This window comes from Phascolarctos cinereus, unplaced genomic scaffold (genome assembly GCF_003287225.1).
Source record: "Phascolarctos cinereus isolate Bilbo 61053 unplaced genomic scaffold, phaCin_HiC Scaffold_3;HRSCAF=262, whole genome shotgun sequence".
NCBI classification, from domain to species: domain Eukaryota; kingdom Metazoa; phylum Chordata; class Mammalia; order Diprotodontia; family Phascolarctidae; genus Phascolarctos; species Phascolarctos cinereus.
This window is the reverse complement of record NW_027555736.1, coordinates 66,420,819-66,448,030: the sequence shown is the minus strand read 5'-3', so window position 1 is coordinate 66,448,030 and position 27,212 is coordinate 66,420,819. Positions and strand designations below refer to the sequence as shown.

Genomic DNA, 27,212 nt, shown 5'->3' with positions numbered 1-27,212 from the left:
ACCATGTGCAAACAGGATGAGTACAGCAGTAGGGAGATAAATCTTAGAGAGAAGGCACTAGCACTAAGGGAGGGCGGTAAGGCTTTGCTGGCTGTGAAGCCGAGACCTGGAGGAAGCCAGGACACAGAGATGAAGAAGAGAATCCCAGGCAAGGGGGACAATCAATGAAAATGCCCAGTTGGGAGATGGAGTGCATTTACAAAGCTTGGCTTCATGGGTGGTTGTCCTTACAATCTGAGGTCTCAGAGATAGCAAGTGGTAAGGCAAGGATTTGAATCCAAGCCTTTCCTAATCCCTCTTCCATAGGAAGTCCCTCAAATACGAGGCAGTTAGTCCGGTACCTCCCGACAGAGAAAGACTGGAGGCAGAGAAGTGAACATGTAGAGGGATGGGGGGAGCCTGGGAAAGCTCTTAAAGCTTTGGAGGGGATCTCTGGAGTTTTATCTGTCCATTTGGAGGTATTCTACCTGGCTGGAACGGACTGCCGTTGGAGTCTCTCCCCAGAAGTTATGGCCTTTGGGATGTCTGAAGGTTTGGCGAGGCCTCAGCATAACGGGCAGGCAGGGGGACAGTACCAACTACCAGGCAGTGAAGGGAACAGGTAGTAGCAGGAAGGTAGAGTGGCGGGCGTCACCCAGGCTCCGAACACAAGCCAGCCTGGGTAGACTGATGGAGGATTCAGTTTGGGCAGATGGTGCCCCCCAGCCACCAAATGAGGAATCACTCCCCACCCTCTGTACCATTCATCAGGCATGTCCATAGCCAGCAAGAAAAGGCAGTTCATCTTTTTGAATGTGGGTTTCCTGTCTCATCTAGACTGGTCCCTCCCTGGAGGCCAAACACTGCATCTTTTATTTCCCTCCCAAGCCCAGGGCCAGGCTCATAAGAAGTCTTCAAAAAAAGCCTTGGCACTTGGGTACTCCTCAAACAACTGTCAAGTACATCTGAAAGTTTTATTTAGGATGGAAGAGAGTTTAATATTCAGTCATCCAATATATGTGGGGTGCCCCAGTGCCATGTACTGGAGAGTCAAGATTAGACTTTTATACTAGAATTGCCACATTTTAATTAAGCTGAGACACATTCCTGACAAAGCTTCCTGGGGGAAACTGGGATATTAGCAAATATTCAGGCCTTAAGTCCTCATCTCTTTATCCAAGGTAACTGATATTCTAAAAGTCCCCAGAGGGCTTCATCTTCAGTGGTAAAATTGGAGGCATTCTTTCAGGTAGGTGGTCAAGGCAGTTTTGGACGAGGGGGGTGTCACCTATTTTACCCAGTTGTAAGGCAAGCTCTGATGCTAGCAGAGACTTGTCCCTGGGGCCAGGAGTTATGGGTACAACTGCTATGGCATGCATCAGGGCTATACTTGAGGTCCTGTGGTTCTCCAGCAACCTGGGACCTTTTAACCACTGCCCCTCCCTTCCTCTAGAGACCACCTGGAGTTCTAGAAAAAAGTGTCATGAAAGCAGAGCTAGATGCAAGACCGATTATAGACTTTAAGAAGAAGAGTCCCTTTCCCTCAGGGGTTACAGGTAAGACTGGCTGGTTTTAGACAATGGCCAGTAATAGGGGTCAGTTCAAAGACTGGGTAGGGGATTGCTAAAGTTCAGGGGAAGATTCATTCTGAGCCACCAAAGTGCTCACATGCAAGTATTGTTAAATACTTTCCTGGGGTTAGAGGAGAAATAGTAGAACTGCTGTCTGAATTGGAGCTACTATGGTTGATTAGTGAGTCAGTCACAACTATAGGCCCACAAAAGTAATCTGTCACAAAATCCTTTAATGTACGTGAATCACAGCATGACCTCCACCCCCCTCCCCACCAGGGGGCCCTCAGGGTTGCACATGGAGGTTTGTTCAACACTTGGGTTAAGCTAGAGAGCCAGCCTGGCATGACCCAAGTTCCCTGGGTGATCAAAATATCTAGGGTGAGTTCAAGGACGACCTTGCTTCCAATTCAGTGTTGGAAAGAGTCATGCTCACAGTAGCCTACGTAGAGAGGCTGGGCCTGGACACCTCGTCTGTAAGAAGACAAAAAGGAGAAACTGGGTCACTTGGGATGGAGGGGAGAGAGAAGACTAGTCACGAGGAAGAACAATGCACAGAAAAGATGCTTGAGATTTGCATCATTTTAGCTTCCCTTTCTCATCAACTTTCTCCAGAATAAGCATTGAACCCAATGATTTTAAGGACCTCATCCTATGCCCTTGAAAACCTTCTGCTGAAGGAAAGGAGGGGAGTAAGGAAGGGCCCTGGAGAACTCAACCAGCTGGATATTTCATCAGCATCTAAGGGCATGTTTTGGTACTGAGCCATTCAATTCAATTCAACAATCATTTATTATGTGCCTATGTGCAATAGATGGGATACAAATCTAAAACAGTCCCTGTCCTCAAGAACTTCTACTGTTGGCTACAACACGTACACGAAGAAGGTAAAAACAAGATAATTTTAGGAGTGACAGAGCGCTCCTCAATGTATGGTACAGAAGAGTGCCCACAGGACAGAGCACTTAAGCTGAGCATGGAAAGAAGCTGAAGATCCTTCGAGCTCCAGATTAGGAAGGATGGCATTCCAGGCATAGAGAGTGTGAAGACACTGTGATCACAGCAGGGCCGTTAGGATAGGAGGTGATGGTGGCTATGCCACGGACAACCTCAGGCCAGCTTGCCGGAGTCATCACGGGCCTCTCTGGGCAACTAGAAGTGTCAGCTTTGAGCAGGAAGGTACTAGAACAAACTGAAGTCAGGGGCCACAGATTCATAGTGACTTGGTGATCTAAAAGCTCAGGGCCTCAGTTTCAGATACATAAGCCTCAATAAGTTTAAAGTTGAAAGACCTTAAAGATCATCTAGTCTAATCACCTTGTTTCTTTTGGTGGGAAACTGGGGCTCAGAGACAAGTTATGTGCTCAAAATCCCGGTGGCTGGACTGGAAACCTGATCTTACTCCTGCCCTAGAGGGCTTTCTACAACAATCAGTCATCTGCCTGGCTAGGTGTGCAATCAATCTAGGAACGAACAAGTTATGGGAGACTAACTCTTGGCTTCAAGGAATCTCCTTCCTCCTGCAAAAAATTCTTGAAAACAACCTAATTTAAGCATGTTTGAAGAGACAGACTGCAAATAGGCTACAAAAAGTCTCTCAGGAATTTTGGCATTATTCCCAATCCACATCATCGATTTGAAGCTAAAGCAAAAAGGCGAATTTATGAGTACCATCTTTCCAACTCCTCAATAATTTGGCTTGGTTAAAGCCAGAGATGAAGGTGCAGGTGACAATTCCCGACCCTCCTACCTGAGCAGCTCACACCGGAAGTATGCCAGTCGGTCATATGCCAAAGTCACATCTTGCACTGCCTGGCTGCTCCAAAGCCTCTCTGCCACAGCTCCTGCCCTGGGCCTGGAAGGGGGCACAGATCCAGCCCCTCGTCAGACTTCTCAATTGGGCTGTGAGGACACACTGTGCACATGACTGGAGCAGCGACGGGGTAAGCTGATGTGCCCAGGGTAGCGCTAGGGATAAGAGTCTTATGGCTGAACCACTACCATACTGTGACCTAGAATTGGTTATTTCATCTCTCTAACAATCCTGCGCTGTCTCGAGGATGAAAGAAGACAAATGGGAAAAAGGTCTTGGGAGAAATGGCACATAAGGGGTTTAGAGGGTCACAGGAAGGGAGATCAGAGGCCATGGAATCCAGCTCCCTCATTATGAGGAAGCTGAGATGACGGGATGCTAAAGGAACTGCCCCAGATCAGATGGCCAGAGGTGGGATTTGAATCCAGGTCTCTGCTTCCACAGCTTGTGAGCTTTCTCCTGCATCATGTCCCCCTCTTGGGGTCATGGGGCTCCTAAGCACCCAGAGCAGCAGCAGCAGGTAGTCAAGCACAGTCTAACTGGGTGTGAGACAGGACTTTGGGAGTGCCTGGGAAAAGCCAAGGGCAGTGAACACCTAGGGCCTGCCTGAGGCCAGAGGCTGGGGGTCTGCTTCTGCCATTGATGGACTCTGGGCAAATGAGCTGCACTATCTGTCTGAACCACCACCCCAGGATGTTAAGATAAGACAAGACAAGACAGGTTATACAGACTGAAGGGATTTTGAAGCTAACACTTGTTCTGACCAATAGTCCGGAAGATGAGAGGAGGAAGAAGAAAAGATCTGGAGGGCATCAGAAGTCTGGGTCAGCCCAGGCATGCTGGAAGTGATCCCACCCCTCCTACTGTGCTGACCCCAACGAACGCCTCATTTCCCACCTGCTCTTTACTGACTCCCCACCCTTCCCTTCCTCTTCTCCAGCCCATTCTGCTTCCTCCCCTCGTTACTTACCAGAGTCTGGGGGTCAGATTTGTCACATCCACATATTCGCCCCACATGCAGGCTTCACCCCCGATCACCAGAGACTTCTGCTCAGGGCTGCCTGAGGGAACACAAGCTCTCAGCACGAAGGCAACACCAGGGACCCAGAACAAGTCCACAGGAGAAAGTGTCATTCAACAAAAGATTTCTTTGTGGGCAGCTTTAAGAAAGGCTGAAGATTTTTATTTTCCAACCCCCTTCAAGACCAAATTCTCTGGACTCCCATTCTCCAAATTTACTCTATAAGACAGATTCCAGGGACTTCCTCAGGGAAGGAGTGGCCTGTATCCTCCCTTCCACACTCTCGCACCTTCAAAGTTCAGGGGCTCCACTTTGTAGGCTTGCTGCCAATCCTGCCCATAGGAGATGTGGTTCAGGTACCAGGGAGCAGACAACAAGACATGGTACCCCGCCTTGGTGACATTATACATTTCCTTGGTATACGGTAAAGTTTCCAATTCTTTCCAGACATGCACCACTGTGTCTGGGCTCAGCTGGTTACAAGAAACAAAAAGACATGCTGGGGGGTAACATTACCTACTGCTTAGGGGAAAGAACCTAGTCGCTTTCACAAGAACTCATAGCTTCATACAGGCCAAAACACAAACCCTCCCAAAAGAACTAAAACCTATTCAACATCCTTAATGTCCCTACCTCTACACCTCACTGCAAAACCATGACCCTAAGAAGGGATTGTGTTAGAGAGCCTCAGGCCCAAGGGCCCCTAGGTACCCAGTGGCTACGTTCGCTATATCTCAGCAAAGGCTGCCAGATGTCAGATAGGCCAGGACATCTCTCTTTTCCAAATCTCAGACCTCAGACGGGATCACTGTGATACCCCTCCTCATCCTTACCTGTGCTAATCTCCTTCCAGTGCTGAGGGGCCCTGGTGTACTAGCCTGGGCTTAGAGGATGGAGGCAGGAATATAGAAGACACTGGACTCTGAACCACATTTTTTTTGTCCCTCCTGTCTAGAGTGGGAGATTTTTCTAACCGCATATCAAAACTTTGGTGGGGATGTGTGGTGAAAGGAGGACAGGTGGGGGTCAAAGAAGCAAAGCTAAATGCCAAAGAGCCAGGCCAACTGCACCCTATTGGGAATAGGCCACAGGGTGTGGGTGGTGGGAGACACCCACCACAGGGCGGCTCAAATGTCCAAGTGTCTCCAAATGTTCCTGGAGATACGTGGCCATGTCACTGAGCTACAGGAAGCAGAGACTTTTGCCAGCCCTTCATTCTCAGCACAATATAAGAATAATAACAACAATAATAGCAGGAGTAGCTCATATCTATATAGTGCTTTAAATATGCTCTCTCATTTGATACTCACAAGAACCCTGTCATGTATGTGCTATTATTATCATCCCAATTTTACTGATGAGAAAACTGAAGCTGAATGGTTAAGTGACTTGCCCAGGTTTTCCCAGCTAGCAGTGTCTACGGCTGGAATTGAATTCAGGTCTGCCTGAGTCCAAGTCCAGGGCTCTGTTCACTGCCTCACTTGGTTGTCTCTGAAGGCACAGGAAACCTTAATCCCAGATACAACAGCCAAAGCCCAGCAGTTCTGAGAGGCTCTGTAAGGACAGAAAGTCCTTCAGGTTGGGAGGGAACATACGGACAGGGAGGCAGAAATGCTGTTCCCACCTCTCTGAAATCCAAGGTTTGGGTCAAGTGGGATCTCACCTCTGGAAATATCCCAGGAGAAAATAAAGCTGGGAGGACTCCTTCATGGGAAGGGGTTCTAGGTCTTTAGTCCATTAAAAATGAAACGCCGGGCATCTGGGGAAAATCATCACTGTGGAGGTAGTACTGGAGTGCAGGCAAAGACCTCCTCTCTTCAGAGCCTCTGGGGCCCCGAGTGATACTGGGAGCAGCAAGGGGCATGGAGGACCAGAAAAATGGAGCCACTAACACCTATCCAGGGTCTTATAGGACCAAGACAGCAAACCCCTTCATTCCTTCTTTTTCCTCCATCTCTTACCTTCACCTCATTGTCAAACACCTCCTGCCACACTATGTAGCCCTTTTTATAGGAAGATACAATGTTCAGTAGCCTGAGGAAGAAAGAAATCAACAAAACCAACTTAATGCCGCAACAAGTGAAGAACAGGTCAAAGTTCTTCTGGGAATGGCTGGAGGTCCCCCGATGTCCAGCAGAGGACCCCTGGAATTTCATTTTTGGACATACGGAGGAAGAGGAACCCCTAGGAAATCCCTAACACTTCCTCTCCTTGCTCCAGGGTAGGCCATCAAAATTTGGCCAATAATGAGCTGGGGAGTGGAAGAGAGAGAACACCGGAAGAGGGCAGGAGGCAGCGCCTGGGAGAGCTGTTTTAGTGGGTGGGGAGTGCTCAGGGTGGCAAGACTTTTCACTTTCAAATGTGAAGACTGGAGGGTAGAGGGAGCCTGGAAGACACAATTTATAGTAGGAGACAGGAGATTTAAAAGTGAAGCCTGGGGTTTAGGAGGGCCCCAGATTATTCTCCCCTGCACCCATACTCCAACTTCAGGAAGAGGTAAATACACCCTGATCCTTACTTTTGAATGTAGAAAGACTCCAGTTTCTCATAGCGGTCAAAGCCCTTTTCCTTCATGAAGGCCTGAATACCCGGATTGGATCGCCTGCAAGAATGGAAACCAATTTCTCCCACTTCTTACATTTCCAGAACCTTGGGGATATGGGGAATAGTCACCTAATTTCCTGCTATTCTCTCGCCAGCCTGAAAGAGAACCAAAAGGCAGCCCCTGGGCCTGACTGAAGACTGCAGGAGAGCTATGCCATGGTCTTAATGCTTTTAGTTGACCTTTCCTCACACGGCATTGAAGGCCTTCTACAATATGGCTTCAGCCCCCTTTCCCTGGCTTCCCTAAGGGAGGATCAGACGATGTTAATGCCTGAAGTGACCTCGCAGACTGTCTAGTCCCACTCCCTCTTTTACAGATGAAGCAACTGAAGCCCAAAGAGACGGTGACTTGCCCAAAGTTACACGAGTGTTACATAGCTGGGCTTAGATTCAAACCCAGGCCTTCAGACTCCACATCCAGTGCTGTTTCTCAGTAAACCTTAAGTTGCTCCCAGCATACCCTATGTTCATGCCTCTGTCTACTTCTTTGTTCAGGTTCCTTGTGCTACCACTCTCCAAATTCAACTTTTCCTGCAAGGCCCCACATAAGACTTCTTCTACCTGCCCAACTACTTCTCTCCTTTCTTGGCTCTCTTAAAGCCAATGATTTACATCCCATCACACTGCTCTTAAATATACAAGGGCTTGTATCATTTGGTGGTGCTGTTAGATCTTTTATCTCAACTAGAGTAATATCAAATCTTTTCCCCCCCTTTTTGGTCAGCAAAGAGTTAGGCACACAGGAGAAGCTCAGTTAATGTTCTGACTGGTCCTTCTGGTCTCTACGATTTGTGGAGGGGAGAGAAGCACTGAGGCAAAGGGACGCTAGAGCGAAAAGTGTGTACTGGACTGGGGAGGGATATAAGCCTAAGTGGGGAGTCTAGGCAGGGAGAATAAGGTGTCGTGATGGGTTCTATCAAGATTGGAGAACTTGGTTCTGAGTGGTCAAGGAATTCCACCATCTCAACTTTCCTATTTCCTCCCTTCCTACCCCTAAACCCCCCAAGTAATACCGGAGAGGAACACAAGGCCCTCTCTAAATATCTTCCCCCAGCCAAGAGCTCAAGATACTGCTGTTCCTTGACTCTGACTTATTAAATCAAGAGGAATATGGGGATGACCTGAGGGCTCATACCAACAGGTGAAATCAACCTCATCTCCTCCAAGGTGAAGGTAAAAGTCTGGGAAAACTGAGCTGATCTCCTGGAAGAATAAAGTCATGAACTCATAGGTCGTGTTGAGGATGGGATTCACTGGGCCATAACTTCCAGAAGGAGTGGCCCCTGAGTAGCAAGGCGTCAGCAATCCAGGAATACCTAGGACAGGAGAGAGGCACACACAGTCACACTGGCCCACAGAGACACCAGCCTTAGCCTGAGGATAGCTCTACTGATCAATTATTTGTGGCTGTACTGTAATAGCTTATTTCTACCTTAAACAGGAAATCAGAACAGTCCACCTATTTAGAACTTAAACTGATGGGGCACTGATGTGGCACTGAGCTCACTTGCTGCAGCCTTCTAAATAAGATGTCTGTAAAGTGCTTAGCTTAGTGCCTGGCACATAGTAGATGCTTAATCAATGCTTATTCCTTCCCAAGAGGTTCACATCTACTGGGCATTTAGAAAAGAGTTTTAGGATACAGTCTCCCCTCCATAGCTCCTCTTCTGAGGACATATGGCACTTTGCTTCTTTAATTATGCAGGAGACCAATGCTTGAGTTGAGTGAGAAAACCCAAGCGGGCTTTACTAGCAACATCAAGAGATTCACTGACTCAAACCAAATAAATCTCATATTTCTTCCCTATCCCACATCCTTTTACACTTCCAATTTTCCAAATGGGTAAAATCATCAGGAAAAGAAGAAAAACTGAAGTGTAGGACATTTTTGCTTATGAATTATATACTAAAAACACACTGCAAAGGCAAGAATTGAAAAGAAGATACTTGGCTTCCTTCTGACTTTCCCCTCCTCCCCATTCTTACCTTTTCCCCAAGACAAAGTATGTCCGGGTGTGTCAAACTCTGCTATGACTCTGATGCCTCGCAATCGGGCATGTTCGATGACTGCCTTTACATCTCCAATTGTATAGATGTGGGTGGCAGGGTTGTAGGATCCCTGAAAGACATAAACAGCCCCTTATTATACTCTCACTAGAGGCAGATGGACTCCCAGGGCCCAGCACATGGGCTTACCCCACCTTCACTGTAACTGCCTGAGCAGCAGAAGTTGGACAGAAGGATGGAATCTTCCCCAAGATTTGTACTCAGACAAGAGTGCCAGATGGGACACGAGGGAAGAGTGACTGATCAGTGACAAAAATCAATTAAAACAATATCTCACATCCTTATAGTCCCTAACCTTTGTCTTAATTTATTTTTGGTTTTCAACATTCATTTCCATAAGATTTTGAGTTCCAAATTTTCTCTCCATCTTGTCCCTCCCCCCACCCCAAGACGGCATGCATTCTGAATACCCCTTCCCTTAATCTGCCCTCCCTTCTGTCTCTGCCCCTCCTTCTCTTATCCCCTTCCCCTTCTATTTTCCTGTAGGGCAGGATAGATTTCTATACCCCATTGCCTATATATCTTATTTCTCAGTTGCATGTGAAAACAATTTTTAACATTTGTTTTTAAAACTCTGGGTTCCAAATTTTCTGCCTTCCTCCCTTCCTCCCCACCCACCCTCATTGAGAAGGCAAGCAACTCAATACAGGTTATACATGTGTAGTCATGCAAAACACTTTCATAGTAGTCATGTTGTGAAAAACTAACTATATTTCCCTTCATCCTATCCTGCTCCCCATTTATTCTATTCTCTCTTTTGACCGTGTCCCTCCTCAGAAGTGTTTGTTTCTGATTACTCCCTCCCCTCTATCATCTCCCCCCCACCCCCCAGCTCTCTTATCTCCTTCCTTCCTATTTTCCTATAGGGTAAGATAGATTTCCATACACAATTAAGTGTGTATGTTATTCTCTCCTTAAGCCAAATCAGATGCGAATAAGATTCACTCATTCCCTCCCACATTCCCCCACTTCCCCTCCACTGTAAGAGCCTTTTCTTGTCTGTTTTATGTGAGATAATTTACCCCATTCTACTCTTTCTCCTTCTCCTAGTATAATCATCTCTCACCCCTTAATTTTATTCACCAGATATCACCCCATCATCTTCAACTCACCCTGTGACCTCTATCTATCTATCTATCTATCTATCTATCTATCTATCTATCTATCTATCTATCTATATCTACTCTTTTTCCCCCTCCAACTATCCTAATACTGCCAAAGGTCTGAGTTACATTTTTTTTTTTTAGCAAGGTAGTTGGGGTTAAGTGACTTGCCCAGAGTCACGCAGCTAGTAAGTGTTACGTGTCTGAGGCCGGATTTGAACTCAGGTCCTCCTGACTCCAAGGCCAGTATGCTATTCACTGTGTCACCTAGCTGCCCCTTCCTGATTTTTTCAAAGTGTTTTTCACATACCATTTAACAAATAAGGAAATTGAGGATGAGAAAGTTGAAATGTCACCCAAAGACACAATGAGGACCTGAAGGTTCAGTCCAGTCCTCTTTCCACTACCCAAAGCTACAAGTGACTAATACTCGGTTCCCATTCCCAGTATGAAGGCCCTGCAAAGAAGCCTGGTGATCCCCACCCACAAGTACGGAAGGAATAGAATAAAACATACCTTTCTGCTAAGCTCAGGGAAAGTCATACTCTCATATGGAAAAGAAGGATCATCGACTATGTGCCAGTGGAACACGTTGAATTTGTTATATGCCATGACATCCTGGGGGCAGAACATACATAAAACTTTCCCCCCTACCAATGGTGAGACTCAGACACACAAACACCCCAAGATAACTCGCTGAGCATGTGGGGAAGCATTAGAAAACAGGCTCCTGCCGCCCAGTCCCAGTACTTCAAAAGCCCATCCTGAGTCTGTTTTGCTTTGGACACAACTCCCTGCCCCTCTTGCTGGGGTGTGCTTCTCTGGCTGTCTCTCTTATGGCCAAAGCATGTGACTTTATGGTTTTGTAACACTGAATAAAAAGGAGACTTGGAAAGAGCCAGCTTGGCCCAAGTGGGGCCATGAAAACCCAAGCAAAGTACAGGGACTACCACCTTTGTGCTCTTGTACCCAAGAGGGGAGCCAACACCAAAGCCCCACTTTATCTTGCCAGGTGAGGTGTGATAGGACTTCATATATATCAAGAGGCAAAGAACAGAGGTAGAACTCCCGAGGTTCCATCTAAGCACAGTTATGGGGAAGGCAGAAGAAGAAGAAGAAGAAGGAGGAGGAGGAGGAGGCCTGGAGAGATCAAGCAAGACCTTCAAATGAACCTCAGGACAGTTAGGCCAAGGTCAGTCAAGCAGATGCTTCTAATCATCAGGACCAGAGTCTTTAGTTATGACTGATTAAGGAATCCCAATGTTGACTCCTTCTCCCCACTGGGCATTGAGCTAGTAGTCACCAAAGCTTGAATTCTGTCCTTCCTTTACTCTGGAGTTTTCCAAGCAGGTCACCTCTCTGGGACTAGTGAAGAATCATAAAATCAAATGTTTCAGGAAGGGCTTTTAAAGCCTGCCACACTAACTCCTTGGGATCCCAATGTGGGGAAATAGAATTCATACCAGTGTCTCCAGGATGGCCTGCAGCGGCAGGTAATGACGAGATGTGTCCAGCAGCAAGCCTCGGTGAGGAAATCGGGGAAAGTCTACAATTTCTGTCCACTTGACACAGAACTGAGCAGAACAAACATGGAATGTGTCAATGATACTTATTCCCCACTCCCAAAGTCTATGAACAGTCCCTAAGAAGAGATCTAGGGGGCTAAGAAGAACTTTGCCAGTGGTAGTCAAATATACCCTTTTGGACAAGAGCACATCCCTGATCTTCCTGGCCTTCCCATGGTCCTTCCTGGTTTACTCTGTGGTGCTTTCTTGCTCACTACTTAATATAGTGCCTGGCATATAGTAAGAGCTTCATAAATATTTATTGGCTAACTATCTCATAATTACCAACATGTGAAGTTGTCCTTGGATGTATCCTAGGCCCAGAACCTAGGCCCAGCACTGTCTTCCAGGAACAGTCACTACAAAGCCATACCCTACACTCAAAGGCCACACGAAAGCAAGCTGACCACTAAACTTTAGCTTTTCCCTCTAGTTTTTAAAAAAACATTATTTAAAATTTATTTTTTTGATTACATGTAAACAAAACTTTTTAACATAAAAAAATTTGAGTTCCAAATTCTCTCCCTACTCCTTGAGAAGGCAAGCAATTTGATACAGGTTATACATGTGCAGCCACACAAAACATCCCTCTAGTTTTTTATTTCTATTTGAATGCTTGTACTTCTATTTTCTTTTAGTTGACATGGCTTATTATGCCCTAGGGAGCAGGCAAATTCTAGTTATCTCAGGCAACCTCATTCTATCAAATAAGGACATTTCATCACAATCCAACCACATTCCTAACCTCTGTACTTCCTCCCAAATCCTATCTAGCTGGGAATGCCTCATACCACCCTTGACATCCAGAAAGAACTTATGATAGAAACAAGGCATTACGTGGTGAACTTCCTTCAGTCACTTGGACACACACTCACCATACCCTCAGCGGATCTCCAAATGAGCTGGCTAAAAGTCTCTAGGCCTGTGGAGAACCAGAGGGGCAGGGTGAGGGCTGGAGGAAGTGAGGGAAGAAACTGCCCCAACCTAGAATGGTGCCCAGTGTTGCAGGGTGTGATGCTTAGGCAAGGAAAGAGAGGTTGATAAGGTCAATGCTCAATTTTCCTTGAAAATTCAGGGAGACAGATAATCCAACAACCACTTCTAATGAATGTGGAGATATTTAGCTGATCCATAGTGAGATAATTGAGAGAAGTTAATTGAAACAAGTTACATCTACCCATTCATTTTATCCATTTTTTGTCAGACACCATGTGTCACTGAATGCTTGTGTGGGATGGCCAGGACATTGGCAAGGTCTCTAACAAGCCCTAGCTCTGCCTGGAGTCTCTTCTTTGGGATATCTGACATCCAGCTAAGGAGGTGAGAGGCCTGGTGTTATTTTCCTTAGCCTGCAAGGCTGGCCACCTTAGAAAGCTTTGTATTGTCTGGAATCTCTTCAAATTTTCAGATTTGAGCTCTTAGTGAAGAAGAGGGCAACTAAGGGGAAGAAACAGATAAAAACTGCCTCTTTGGGGAATTAAAACCATGGAATTCTTACAATTAAAATGGGCCTTGTGAGATCCTATAGCAACTTAACAACTCTCTAGCCCCTAGGATACTTTAGAGTTTAATATAAAACTAGACTGTAATCATTAGGGACTATGTGTTCTTCACTTCTCTATCTCCCACAGTGTGTAGTGTAGGATCTTGTATCTAAATAGGAAAGTGGCAAATAAATATATGTTGAATGAATTTGAGTTAAGATCACCCTCGAATGCCAGAGATTCAGAAGTTTTGTTTTTCACTATATTTATTTATTTTTTTCAAAACAACTAAAAAACAATTTTTTGTTTCTAACCCAGATGTTCAAAAGAGGAGTCATGTCAGGGGCAGGGAGTACAGCACCTCTCCCCACGCTATTCTCCTTCTGCATCTATCCTGATGTTGACCCAGGCCCAGCATCTCCAAGTGTGTGTGACACAAGGCCTCAGGAAGCTGCTGGCTTTATTTCTCGGCACCCTGGGAAAGCACTGGATTCAGCATCACCAGACTAGCTCTGTGCTTACAGACCATTATAGTCACAGCTGGGTCCCTTTACTCTTTCTTTGCCTCAGTTTCCTAATCTATAAAAAGGAGGTAACAATGCTGGCACTGCTGAACTTTAAGTGCTGTGGAAACGTTGTAGCACACTAGTTCATATAAATGGGAATTGCTAGTTTTTATTATCTTACTATTACTAAAGCTCCCTCCATCCAAACAATCCTTAATTGTTTTCACAAGAGGCTTTTCTAGAAGAGAAACTGCTACTGTGGTGTCTGAATTTTGTATACAGAGGGACATATCTCACAGAGAGGAAACCTGTGAATAGCTCATTTGGTCCCCCTGGGAGAGCTGGCTCATTTGCTTTACTCCTAAGAGGTCTTAATTTCCAATCCTTCCAACCACCAGACCTAGCAGTCAGGTACAGAGAATCCCCATTAGAACAAATCAATGAAAAATCAAGGTCACCCAACCCCTTATCCTCCCACCTTCATGTGAGCCTCTGTACCATTACCTCTGAGAGCTCCCCAGACAGTATCAGCTTTCAGGATGAAATGGTCATCATTGAGGGTCAGGGTGTCTGAAATGATAAGAAAAAGAGCTTTGCCGGGTTAGGCTTGGAAAAACTAAACTTTGCACCTCTGTCTCAAATGAAAATAAACCCAAACCATTTTTGTTTTTCAAAGGTGAAGCTTCCAGCTCTGACAGTTATGGACCAGTAGCTTGGCTCTGGGGGTTCTTGCTGGGGAAAGTAGGATCATGGCATTCGGGAAACTGAAACAACGTGGCCTCACACGAATGGGCCACAGAAATATTTAGCCACTGCTTGTAAATATCTGCCACAGTAGTCACAGAGAGCCTCAGATGAGTAGGTGATGGGTGCTTGCGTGTGCGTGTGTGTGTGATCATGGGTTCTACTATAATTTTCTTTGTTGTCTTTGACAGGTTCTGATGCTTAATAATGTCTTGGTTTCCTATTTGGGGACAGGAATTCCTGCTAAACCTCATCATGAAATATAAAATGGCTTGCTGCTATAATGGATGAGAAAGATTCAGGATGCACTACCATGCTACCCTCCCTCCCCACAAACCTCTCCAATTCACTACTCCCCATTCATTGACTGTCATATTTAAAGACAGATCAGATTTTTTGTTTAATTTAGAGACTAAAAACTGCTAAGGCTCAGAGGTATTCTGTGGACTTTATCATTACTTACAAAAAGACATTCCATTTGGGTGAGCCTGAAACTCTCTGCCACAGTTCTTCTACATGGGAAGACTCTAAGCCAAAACCTCACGTAACATCAAAGTTCACCTACCTTTGGTTCCTTGGCATTTAAGGCAATAAGGAGATGGCATGAGCCTTCAAAGACGGTAAGGACATACTCTGTACACCTGACCCCCCTGCTGTGGTACCTCTGGTGCTTTGACAGCTTCCTGGGGAATGGCTCATTGGTTCAATAGCTGGGAAATCTTTTAGGGGCAGGGCTGAGCTATCTGCTCTTGCTGTCAAACTTTGACTTTCACAAGAAAGATATACAACCCAAGGACTGTGCTTACAATTCTCCACAGAGTTCATTTCAGGAAACTGGTCACATCCAGGGACAGCCACAAAGACTTCCAATGAACTCTTGACTTTTTGCTTCAGTCCTGCAAAGAGAGATGAAATTCAGGAATCTCACCCACACCAACATAATACACACAACTGGAAGGGCCCTCAGAGGCCATCTAATTTAATCCCCTCCTTTTTTATAGATGAGGAAATGGAGGCTCAGGGAGATTAAGAGACTTGCCCAGGGACACATGGCTAAGTAAGGGTCTCGGTTCCTCCAGTAAAAGGGCCTAGTCTTGGACCATGTGTCTTCTTCACTGACTAGCTATATAAACTTATTCTTTTTATTCTGTCACCTGTGTATCCCCTACACATACGCAGATTATTCATTAAGTGTTTTGTGGACTTCAAACTACTTAAACAAATGTCAGTTATGATAATGTTATTCTACACGTTGTGTTCTGGATGGAAGCTTGTTTATAGCAAGGGTCATATCTGTTTTGTTTTGCCATGTCTAGTGACCAGCTCAGGACAACAGGACTTCAAATATACTATTGGCCAGCATCTGGGAAGACCACAGGATTGTGGACCTAGAATTTGAAGGGACCTCAGAGCTCATCTGGTTCAATCTCATTTTATAGATGACGAAACTATAGCCCAGGGAGGGTGTGACACAGGATTCTAACCTAGGTCTTCTGATTCAAGACCTAGTATTCCTCCCACTGTAACACACCGCCTCAAAAAGTGCTGTTCCACTGTAGCATAGTTCCAGCCAAGATAGGTTGTCTACACGTCTCCAACTTAGGCCACATAAGATTCTGATACACAAGCCACAGCTCAGAAAGTCATCCTCTGTGGTGAAAGGGAGCATAAAACTTTCAGGCTAGATGCTGGAGTCAACTAAAGAGAAAGGAACCCTGAAGGATCGCTCCTCCATCTTCCTGCCAACAATTCTCTCTCTTTCCTCTCCTCTCTCTCTCTCTCTCCTTGTCGTTTCCTCTTTTTCTCTTTCTCGCCCCTTAAATCACAGATGAAAATTTACCAATCAGCTACCAAGTTGTATCCCAAGATGCTGTAGTCCATCTGCATGAGGACTTTGAATTAAAATCAAAGGTGACTAGATAATCTCTTATTTTACTATCTTCCTACTTACCTAATGTTTCAACTGACTCATCAGTGCTTTTTGTTCTGTCCTCAACTCAGCCTCCACTCCCCCTTCCGTTTCCATTTTCTCATCCACTTCTCCCAAGAGTGACCCCGTCTTTGGTTCTTCTCTTTCCCCCAAAATAGATTTTAAAAAGTCTTTTTGTTGTCTTTAGCTTTCCTCATAAGTCTTCAGTGGGTTCTAAGTTTCTGATTGTTACAGGAATCTGCCATGATTTTGTATTCATTCTTTTGCTTTTCTTTGTGTCTTTGGAAAAATCTAAATTCATCAATGAGTTCCTTGTGCCTGCACAGTTTCTGATTTTGCCAATTTCTTTTCCTCTAAATTGGAATAATTCCTCTTTGTACCTGCAGAATTTCATTTGTGAGATAGGACCTCTGTTCCAGTATATATATCACTTGGGGATTATTTCCTTTGCTAAATTTTAATCCATAGGAATCTAATCTATCTTTTCTCTGAACTCTCTGAAACCTGCTTCCTCCAAATCTAAGATGTGTGTTAAGATTCCACTTAGAATCTCTCTTATCTATCACAAATTCTAAAATTGAGTGGTGACTTCCCCACACAGCTTCCATCATTTCCATTCCAACAACTGGTCTTTCCTTGGTGAGATCAGGTCTATGGCAGAAGTTCCCCTTGGTGCTTTCACTGCTTTTGAAGGATGAAATTATCATTAAGGCAAGTCATGAAATATCAGTTGTTCTGCTTTTGCCAGAGAGGGGACTTCAGGGGATGTTTGGATAACCCAAGGTTTCCTATCACACACTACTACAACCCATTTCCATTTCAGGCTATGATTTGTTTCCGGAACTCTTTAAGCACCTCTTTTTGTTGGGGAGGTGGGTTAGGGAGATTTATCACTTCTGTTTCTGCTTTTGTTGAGCTTCTCTTATATCCTTCCATCATGCTTCCTTTTTCTGGTTCCTGGATTTCTTCACATGAGGTTCACAGATTTAGAGCAGCACAGGGCTTTATAAGAAAAATGACTGTACTTGCCCTCAGGATGTTTTAAGTGGCAGAGGTGGAGTTGAAGAGATGTAAAAAAAAAATATAGGCTATCTGATGCAAAAGGATTTTACTCAGAAGATGGTAGGAAAAGAATTTTGTCTGTGTTTGCCATACTCTATTTAAAAAGGATAAACAGAGCAGCCTAATACCACTAATTTGAAGGAACACTAGATCTGAAGTCAGAGGGTGTTGTGTTTCAATACTATCTCTAAAGCAAAAAGCAGACAAGTTCCAACTTTTTGGGGTTTTACTGTGTTCATCTGTAAAATGGAGTTATTTGTATTATCCATCATACAGGTTGTCATGTGGATCAAAAAAAGAACACAATAAGGTGTTCTGTAAATGGTAAAGTGCAAAATGAGTGTTAGCTATTATTGTTATTCACATTTTTGTGTAAAATAATGTTGTAGAGGGTAATTAGTCCCATACCAATCATATTATAAGTGGGAGATATGTACTTACAAAGATCAGAAAAACACAAAGAAACATTCTCCACAAAGCAGGGGAAGACCACTTGGGCTTGCTAAGAGATACAGAAAGTAAAGACCCGACACATTAATCCGTCTAAGGCCCCTTGGGGTCTCCAGTTAGTACATAGCTAGTGAAGAAGGATGTGGTGGAGTTTCATTCAGATGGTGGAGCAGCAGAATAGAGAATGGAATAGAGAATGGAATAGATCAAGCCACAGTTAAGCATATATGGAATCAGTGCAAGGACAAGAGGAATGGGAAGGAAGATGAATCAACTATCTTCCTCATGTCTCTAATTTAAGACCTAGCTAGAGATGATAGCTCAGAAGAATCTGGACATTGTTTCTCTAGTAAAACAAAATAACTATCCTTCCTCTTCCAACTACTATCTATTGCTAGAGACTGAACAATCCATCTCCCCAGGGGAACAGACCAACGGAAAGGTGCAAAACTCAAGCACAGCATATGGAAGGCAGAGGATAAATGACTGGAGAGGGAGCCTTGTTCAATTTCTAAATCACTCCACTCCTCCAAGAACTTAAAGAATATAACCAACAAGAGAACAGTGCCTCGAAGAATCCAGAAATAGAATAGCCAAGGGCCAGTGGTACCTTTGTGATCTAGAAGTGGCTGGGTAGAATATTACTCAGATGGCTCCTTGTTATAAATGTGGGTACCACTGACAAGCAACTGGACTGAGCACTAGCCTCTTAGTGAGCTATCGTATAAGTGCTACATATCACTTTGTACTTTTAATGCTCCTACCACAGTAGCTTTTTTTTTGGTTACATGGAAGGCTTTACAATGTCTTTATTTTCTGTTTATTTTTGTCTGAACAGCTGCTTGCAAGACACTGCCATTTCATGAAAGAAACTTTCATCTGGGATTGAGAAGAGTGGCAAACTTGTAAGGCTGAAGAATAAAGAACAAAGACAAACTAGATGGTGGGCTAGTTTCAGGGGATTGGCTAACCTACATTACAGCTATATTTATTTCTTACTTAGGGTGATACTTGGTTATAATGTGTTTTTTTATTATAATATCTTAATGATGTGACAGCACAAATCAAGATAACTACGCAGTTACTTTAATTACCTGTATTTTAACTTGGAAATTGTTGATTTTTTTTTCTTGGCTGATTCAGTTGAATTTTTGCAGAAATATATAGCTGTATCCTGAGGCCACAAGAAAACCAACATAGGAATTATATTCAAAAGGAAAATTAGTGGAAACAGTCACAGCAATATAGTATACTGGAAAAAGTGCTGACCCTGGAATCCGGACAGCTGCATGTGAATCTCTGCTCCTAGTACTTACTACCTTGTGACCTTGGACAAATCTTAAGTCTCTTTGGGCTGTAATTTCCACATCTGTAAAATAAGGGATTTAGATGAAATAATTTTCAAGGTCCCTTTGAACTCTAAAATATTCTGATTTTATGATTTTCTGGAGAAGCAGCTTGCTTCAACGTCTTGGTCATTCTCATTAAAATCAGTTTTTGTGATTCCCTGATGACAAGTAACTCAATCTAATAAAAGAGATGGATAGCATCAGGAAGAGTTAAGAGAAGCTGGATTCTGATTTAATTTTGTGTTTCATATGTGACTATGCAGGACATAATGTAGCACTTCTCCACTGTTAACTGACTTTTCCATTTCCAGTTATCTGGTAAAACTATGGAAAAGGGAAAAAGTTTTAATTAGAAGAGGTATTATCCAAATCTCAAGATTAAATAAACATTTATTTAGTGCCTTTTTTTCCTGAACTGGTACAAACAATACTAACTGGAAAACTTATCAAAATGTATCTGCTTGTATGCTATAGTTTTTTCACTAAGGACTAAAATGGAGGTTAAGGGAAGAGAAATGCTTGTGGACTAAGCTGTTAGTTCCATAAAGGTAGAGACACTATTTTATTTAAAGCTGATCCAGTATGTTCTTAATGTTTCAATTTTTCATCTCAAAAAGCTAATGTTCTCTTGACCTTATTACAAAAAGTCTCTTTTGAGCCCCCAACTTTCCTTTCATCAGCACCACACAAATTAATTGTGTATTTTATTTCTGTGATGTCACCTCTAAAGTTTTATGTTTCACATTTAACCTATAGTTAAGTATTAGAAGTTCTAAAATAGCATTTTTTCTCCTGAATAGGCTCCTAACATTAGAAATTTACTTATTCAGTATAACTACTGTTACGGTGAAGCAGGAGCTAATTAAGAAAGTTCTGGAATTTAAATTAAAAGATCAGTTTTCTATTCCTCTTTACACTACTAACTTCTCTATCAAACTGACACCTCCTCATTCAAAGAAATGCTGTGTGTGGCTGCTGGAATAATCTTCCATGAACATAATACTTAGGGAAAGTGATGGATAGAATGGTGGATAGTTGGAGTCTGAGAGACTTGAGTTCAAATCTTGCCCCAGACACTTACTAGCTGCAGGTATACTTGAACTCTCCAACCTTCACTTTCCTCATTGGCAAAATGGATAAAGCACCTATCCAAAAGATTATGAGGATTAAAAGAAAAAAAAGTATACGTAAAGCACTTTGCAAACCTTAAAGCAGCACATAAATATTGGCCACTATCATTATTAGTAATTTCTGCCTAACACCTATGGCCAACCTTCACCTCACTTCTCTTACTTGGTTTCCTCAACTTTTCCCTCTCTATTTCTCTATTATCTTACACGAGCAGCCCATACTACCCAAACCAATTTGTTGGCCATCATTCAAACTCCTTTCTTTTTCATGCCCATTACTTCCTTGAAAAGCAGATCAAAATTCCCTTTCTCCAAGTACTTTACTTAATAAATAATTTGCCAAGATTTTGATCCCTCATTCTTGTTTGAGTAATTAGGAAATCAATTCACATCAGTCTGCATTTTCATTGCAAATGCTGTGTATTTATTTAGATATGTTGTTTTGCAATAATTTAAATACTGCTTTCCTATCCTTTCTTCCCAACAAGATTTTAAGTTTCTCAAAACAGAAGGGCTATGTCTTCTATTCCAAAATCCTTGGCATGGGGCTGGATACACAGTAAATGTTCTGCAAGTACATTGGTGCCTTGGCCATAACACTGTTCTCAGGTTCCATGGTATGGGTAAAACCATCCCAGAGGAAACTTTTGCTTGTAACGAACTTCAGTACATCGGTGCTCTGGTAACTAAATACTCCCAGATGGCTCTGTCTTATGGTCAATTCTTTTCAACAGGAAGTGGTCCCATGGAATTTCTAGTGTCATGTACCAACCTGAACTACAATTCCCAAAGTAACAAGACTAAGTGACAGTGTGGAAAGACCTTGTGTTTCCTATTAGCTGATTACAAAATAACACTGGACTCTTAAAAGTTCTCCAACAAGGTGTGTCCCTCCCGTATATTATTCACATTACTTAAGACTCCCTGATAGGTGCAACCACTGAGATAACGGTTCTGTGATTTTCTTATGACCAATTTTAAGTAAGGACGACAATGACACTTGACCACTAATATAAGAATCTCCCAAAAATCACTTGTTTCCTGAATTTTTTTTGGCTGAATGGTTTGGCTGCTAGTTGGGAGAAAACAGCCTGGAATGTACACTCCTGGAAAGCGGCTGAGTTTGGTAATTACAGTCTTTCTGGTCCATTCTGCTAGTCAGGGGATAAAGAGAAGGGACAGGAGAGGCAGGAAATATAACTGTAAAGGTGGATCCCAGAAGTTAGGAACCTGAAGAGAGGAAGGGAGCTGGAAAGAATGAATCTGAATCCGAACGGGGAAGAAGTGAGCCGACACCAGTCAGAAGAACTACAGTCAGGGCTTCCTGCGATAGCTATGTGTATGTGTGTGGGGAAGTTGGGTGAAGTGTATTTGGAATCATTCAGGGCCGAACCAAATAGACTGAGAGCTCCTTGAGGGTAGGGACTATTTTTTACCTCTTTTTTGTCTCCCCAGCGCTTAGCACAGGTGTAGGCGCTTAATGAAGTCAGAGGTGCTGAAGACGACCTGTAAGACTGGGCGTGAAGCCAGTGGGAGGCCCTGAAGGCTGAGGTGCTGAAGGGGCAATGATCTAGGAGGCTACAGGGATGAGGGTGGTGGAAACCTGCGTGTGGGGTCGGGGGGAGGGGACAGAAGAAGGAAGAGGGGCAGGGGTCCCTGGTGGCTCACCTGGTTGGTCGGGGGTGACCCAGGGCCCAGGCCCGAAGATGATGCCACGGTAGCGGACGAAGGCCTGGTCGAGCACCGAGCAGCCGGGCTGCACTACCGAGGCGGCCGAGTACTGGAAGTGGAAGAGGCTGGGGGTCAGGACGAAGGTCTGATTGGGGAACACGGAGATCTTCTGCGGCCACGGCCACACGTAGGCTCCCAACTCCTCCGTCTGCTGGGCCGGCGTCTTGAACGCCAGCAGGAGAAGCGGGAGCGGGAGCAGCAGCAGCAGCAGGGCCCCGACGTGCCCCGGTCGGGCCATCGCGGACCGAGCGCCCAATGGGGGAGACCGCCCAGCTGGGGGACGCTTGAAGCCCCACAGCCTTCCAGCCTTCCGGCAAAATATGGAGAGAATCACGTGAGCTCCGAGGTCAGGCTACTACCCCAGCAGACTTCTCCACGGGATTGGATGGCGCCTGGCCGACCGCGCCTGCGCGCCTCGGGAGGCTCCGCCCCTCTGCCCAGCCTCGGCCTGGAGGAGGGGGCGTGTCCTCAACCCGTTACTTTGGGGTCGGGTTACTGCGAAGCTGCAGACGCTTTCCTGATGGAAGGCGGGTGGGAGGCGCTCGGCTGTTTGGAGCTAGGAAAGAAAAGGCTTTTGGACCTAGGGAACAGAACAGGGTCGGCAGTAACTTTGCCTCTCCATGGAGCCGGAAAGGGCTCCTAAAGAAAGTGGGCTTTGGGCTGAGTCTCGTAGAAGTCAGAAGGTGGAGGTGAGGAGCAGAGCATTCCGGGCTGGGGAACAGCTAGGAGGCCGCTGGTCTGGGTGGTCTTAGGGTCCGTGGAGCCCGTCCTTCCTCCCCTAGGTGACTGTCTGGTGCCATTAGTTTTGGGTCTTAACACATTAATGCACAGTCGGTGGAGCTGTTGAATTGGTCCTACCATTCTGGGGAAAAAATGGAATTATGCTGAGAAAGTGAATAAAATGTCCAAACTCTCTGACCCCAGGGATTCCCAAGGAGATCAAAGTAAAAAAAGGGATGTGCTTGTGTGCGCGCGCTTGCGCGCGTGTATAAAACCACTTATATGCAATAATTCCTGTAATAGCAAAGCATTGTACATAAATTAGATTTCTAGTGATTGGAGAATGGCTAAATAGTGTTGCATATTGCTGTGCTACAAGAAATGATGAATATAAAGAATATGGAGAGAAATTGGAAGACATGTGAAGTGAGGCAAAGTGAAGTGAGAATGAATGAATGAATGAATGAATGAATGAATGAAAATACATTTATTATGTAACTAATTAAGAGGCAGCTAGGTGTAGAGGTGGATAGAATCCTGGACCTGGAGTCAGGAAGACTCTGGTTAAGATCTGGCCACAGACACGTTAGCTTTGTGATCTTGGGTAAGTCACTTAATGTCTATGTGCCTCAGTTCCCTCATCTGTGAAATGGCGATAATAACACTTTCCTTCAAGGGTTGTTGTGAAGATAAAATGAGATTATATTTGTAAAGCGCTTGGCAAACCTTAAAACAATATATAAATGCTAGCTATTAATCAATCAGTAAGCATCGATTAAGTGCCTAGTAAGTGCCGTTCACTGTGCTGCGTGCTGGCCTGAAGCTGAGAGATGGAGTGTCTTGTTTGTGCAGCAATCAGGAGGCCAGTGTCACTGGACTGAAGAATACATGTCAAGGAGTAAGGTAGACAGGAAAGGTAGGCGGAGGCAAGGTTATGAAGGGCTTTGAATACCAAACAGAGCATTTTCTATTTGATCTTAGAGGCATAGGGACTCATTGTTACTATGTACCATGCACTATGCTGAGATATATAAATGTGTGTATGCCTATACACAAATACATATATACATATACAGACATGCACATATATGTGTATATATGTATTGTTAACAACTGTTAAGGGGTCCCCTGAACTTGTCTTTCTGAGTTGCCATATTTTCTAGAAACATCGGAGCTAGAACGTGCAGCAAGCCCTGAATGTGTCAAGGATGAACCCCACCCAAGCTGACATAATTTGTTGTTTGCATCCCAAGCTGGACTCCTGTGTGTCCTTGGGAGTCAAGACAGGCACCAGACAGTCTGTACTAGGCTTGTACATCTTGTAGATAAGGAGATCATTATACCTTCATGGTCTAGCAGTTTCCAAGGAAAAAGAATATGGCTTTTGCCGTCACCTTGCCTCTGTCCTTTGGATCCCCACACAAAATCTGGCCTTATCCCGTTTTTATTGTATCTTTCCCCTCCCATGCCATGCCCCTAGTTGATTTCTATATTTCCTTCCAGCTCTGAAAATCTGATTCTATTTCTGTACTTTCATAGGGAATAGATTTAGTTCCTTATCAGATATAATAGGCATGACCTTTGCACGGAAGCTGATGCCTGGGAAATTCAGTATACGGCACCTGGCCATGAACTTGCCTCGTTATCATGCTTCTGGCTAAAGTTTCTGATAGCTGTTGGTTTATAGATACCCTGTACATTTTGATTGGGCAGCTAGGTGGTGCAGTGGATAGAGTGCCTGGCCTGAAGTCAGGAAGATTCATCTTTTTGAGTTCAAATCTGACCTCAGACACTACTGTGTGACCCTGAGCAGATCACTTACCCCCATTTGCCTCAGTTCTTCATCTGTAAAATGAACTGGAAAAGGAAATGGCAAACCATTCTAGTACCTTTGTCAAGAAAACCCCAAAAGGGGTCACAAAGAATTGGACACAAATGAAAAAACAACTGAATAACAACAACAATAAACATTTTGATTGTTAATTTCACTAGTGATATATATTGCCTCGCAGGGTATTGACTTTAGCATTAACTGGGCCACTTTTTATCCACTTCTATCATAAGCCCTTGGGAAGAAGGTTGTATTGTAGGTCTGGTTCAGATTAAAAGTTGTTCCATGCCAATGTTCATGTCTTTGAACGATAGACATAAGGCCATACATGAGGGTACGGTAATTGAAATACTTCAGAAGATCTATGTTACTCTTTCTGCTGATGTGCATCTCAGCTTCTTTAGTCCTTGAGTTGCTGTAGCCGAAAAAGAATTCATTATCTGGTTATAAAAATGCTGGTAGTAGATGTAAGCTTCTCAAGGACCTGGATTATCTCACATTTGTTTTTGTGTTCCTAGCTCCTAGCACAGTGCCTGACACAAGGTAGAGAGAGAGATATAAAAAAATAAAACATTTATTAAATGTATTTTGTTGTTTTTAGTTGTTTTAGTCACGTCTGACTCTTTGTGACCCCATTTAGGGTTTTCTTGGCAAAGATACTGGAATGGTTTGCCCTTTCCTTCTCCAGCTCATTTTATAGATGAGGAAACTGAGGCAAATGGGATTAAGTGCCTTACCCAGGGTCACTCAGCTACTAAGTGTCTCAGGCTGGATTTGAACTCAGGGCTTCCTGACTCCAGGTCTGGTGGTCTATCCATTGTGCCCTATAGCTGCAGTAAGTGCATACTATGTATCAGGTATGTAAACACTTGGAATGCAATTACAAGCAAAAAAGACAGTCTCTGCATTCAAGGATTTTAAATCCTAGTGGGGCAAACAACACATAAAAGTGATCTGGAGGGTGGGAGGAGGAGAAAAGTCTAGTGAGTTAGGAGAAGAGTGAGCATGGATGGCCTGGACACCTCATGAATTCATGACCTGACCATAGACTTAGCAATCAGAGAAAAGAGCCTCAGGGGGACGGGCATCCCCAGGATGCAAAGGCTGTGAGGGTGAGGAGAAAATTCTGGAGAGTAGAAATGGAGTGAAGAAAGGAGTAGTGCATAATTCATGCTTATTGATTGATTGGTGACTCTGAACCTCCCTAAACTGGTAGAATGAGACTCAAGACTGTGGGTACGTAGTTCATCATTGGGCTTGTACCCATGGTCTTTCCAACTTGGTTTTATCTGCCAGAGAGCATAGCCTTCAAGAGCCAAAGTTCAGCCCTGTGCCATGATGGTGTTAAGGGGTCCCCTGAACTTGTCTTCTTGAGTTGCCATATTTTCCAGAGACACTGGATCCAGAGTATGCAAGAGGTCCTGAATGTGTCAAGGATGAAGTCCACTTTGAGCTGATATAATGTGTTGTTTACATCCCAAGTTGTACTCCCTGTTGGCCTTTGGGAGTCAAGACAGGCGTCAGTCAATCTGTACACAATTTATCAGTCTATGTAGCTGGGACCCTTGTAGGTAAGCAGACCATCATATTTTCATAGCATAGCAATTCCCAAGAGAAAAGAATGTTTTTGCCATCTTATTCATGATTTCTCCTCCCCTTTGGAAGGAATTAGTCCTTTCCCCATCCTCACTGCTCTTTTCCTCCTGCTAACCCTAACCCTAACCCTAACCCCATGTAGGAGGGGATTGTTATTTCTCCTCCCTTCTTTGTTGTAATCTCATAAATATGCAAGCTTCTGTTTGGATTGTGAACTCTTTGCACATGCATAGGGTTCCACGTGCTTGTTCATTTGTCTGGTAATAAACCCAGGTTTTTCACATGTTTCATGAAATTGTGACAATGGGACATTAGAATAAGACTTTAGTAGAATATGACTGCTACTACTAATTTTTTTTATAACTTTATAACTTATTGAATGATTTTGCATCTATTATTTCACTCAATCCTCATAATAATCTTGTAAGGTAATCTGGATCACTATTATCATTTTCCAGATGATGAAACAGACTAAGTTAGGTGATTTGTCCAAGGTTACAAAATTAGTGAGCCACAGAAAGTGACATTTGAAACAGTTCTTAATGATAAAGTCATTATAAACATTGAAAGTTGACTTGCCTCAGACAAACCCAGCATGTTCCTGAGAACCTTTGTCAATGCTCCATTTACATCATTGTTTAAATCTATTTTGGTTACTGGCTAGCAGATGGGAAAATGTCACACTAAAGGAAACCATTTCCAAATTATCATTGTTTTTGAGGATGGCCAATGACTTAGCAAGAAAAGATTTTAAATGGTGTTTGTGTAGGAGGAAAAAGTCATGACTGGGACTCAGCTGGGTAGGCAAGCAAAGCCAGATGGGGGATATCCAGCACCTAGAGAAAAGACACACGGGAGTAGGACAAATGATTGGCAGTGATATATGTTCAAGTAAGCAGGCATTTGGTCTCATGCCCTCTAACTGTGGGTGCTCCTCAGGGCTCTGTTCTGAGCCC

The 27,212-nt window shown here is 44.0% G+C and overlaps 1 protein-coding gene across 2 annotated transcripts; it reads right to left on the bottom strand.

The window, feature by feature from the left end:
- Positions 1-1,763: 1,763 nt before the first annotated feature.
- On the bottom strand, positions 1,764-22,444 carry HEXA (hexosaminidase subunit alpha). Of its 2 annotated transcripts, XM_020996880.2 has the most exons (14): positions 22,047-22,444; positions 15,264-15,353; positions 14,218-14,283; positions 12,599-12,645; positions 11,622-11,732; positions 10,675-10,776; positions 8,975-9,107; positions 8,124-8,304; positions 6,903-6,986; positions 6,346-6,418; positions 4,674-4,857; positions 4,334-4,424; positions 3,301-3,405; positions 1,764-2,024 (listed from the first exon to the last, which is right to left on the bottom strand). In XM_020996880.2, exons 1-14 carry the CDS (start codon positions 22,345-22,347, stop codon positions 1,961-1,963), a joined length of 1,632 nt encoding a protein of 543 aa, XP_020852539.1. In that variant the 5' UTR covers positions 22,348-22,444; the 3' UTR covers positions 1,764-1,960. The 2 variants fall into 2 exon arrangements, with proteins under 2 accessions (XP_020852539.1, XP_078007012.1); XM_078150886.1 differs by lacking the exon at positions 3,301-3,405.
- Between the last annotated feature and the right edge of the window lie 4,768 nt (positions 22,445-27,212).

Bases quoted from the DNA above. Each gene is read 5' to 3' on its own strand.
- HEXA (XM_020996880.2), bottom strand. From the start codon at position 22,347: ATGGCCCGACCGGGGCACGTCGGGGCCCTGCTGCTGCTGCTGCTCCCG. The intron at 8,305-8,974 runs GTAAGAATGGGG...CTCCTGTCCTAG, and splicing joins TACTTTGTCTTGGGGAAAAG to GTATTCCTGGATTGCTGACG. The intron at 4,858-6,345 runs GTAAGAGATGGA...TCTTGTAACCAG, and splicing joins TGTTTGACAATGAGGTGAAG to CTGAGCCCAGACACAGTGGT.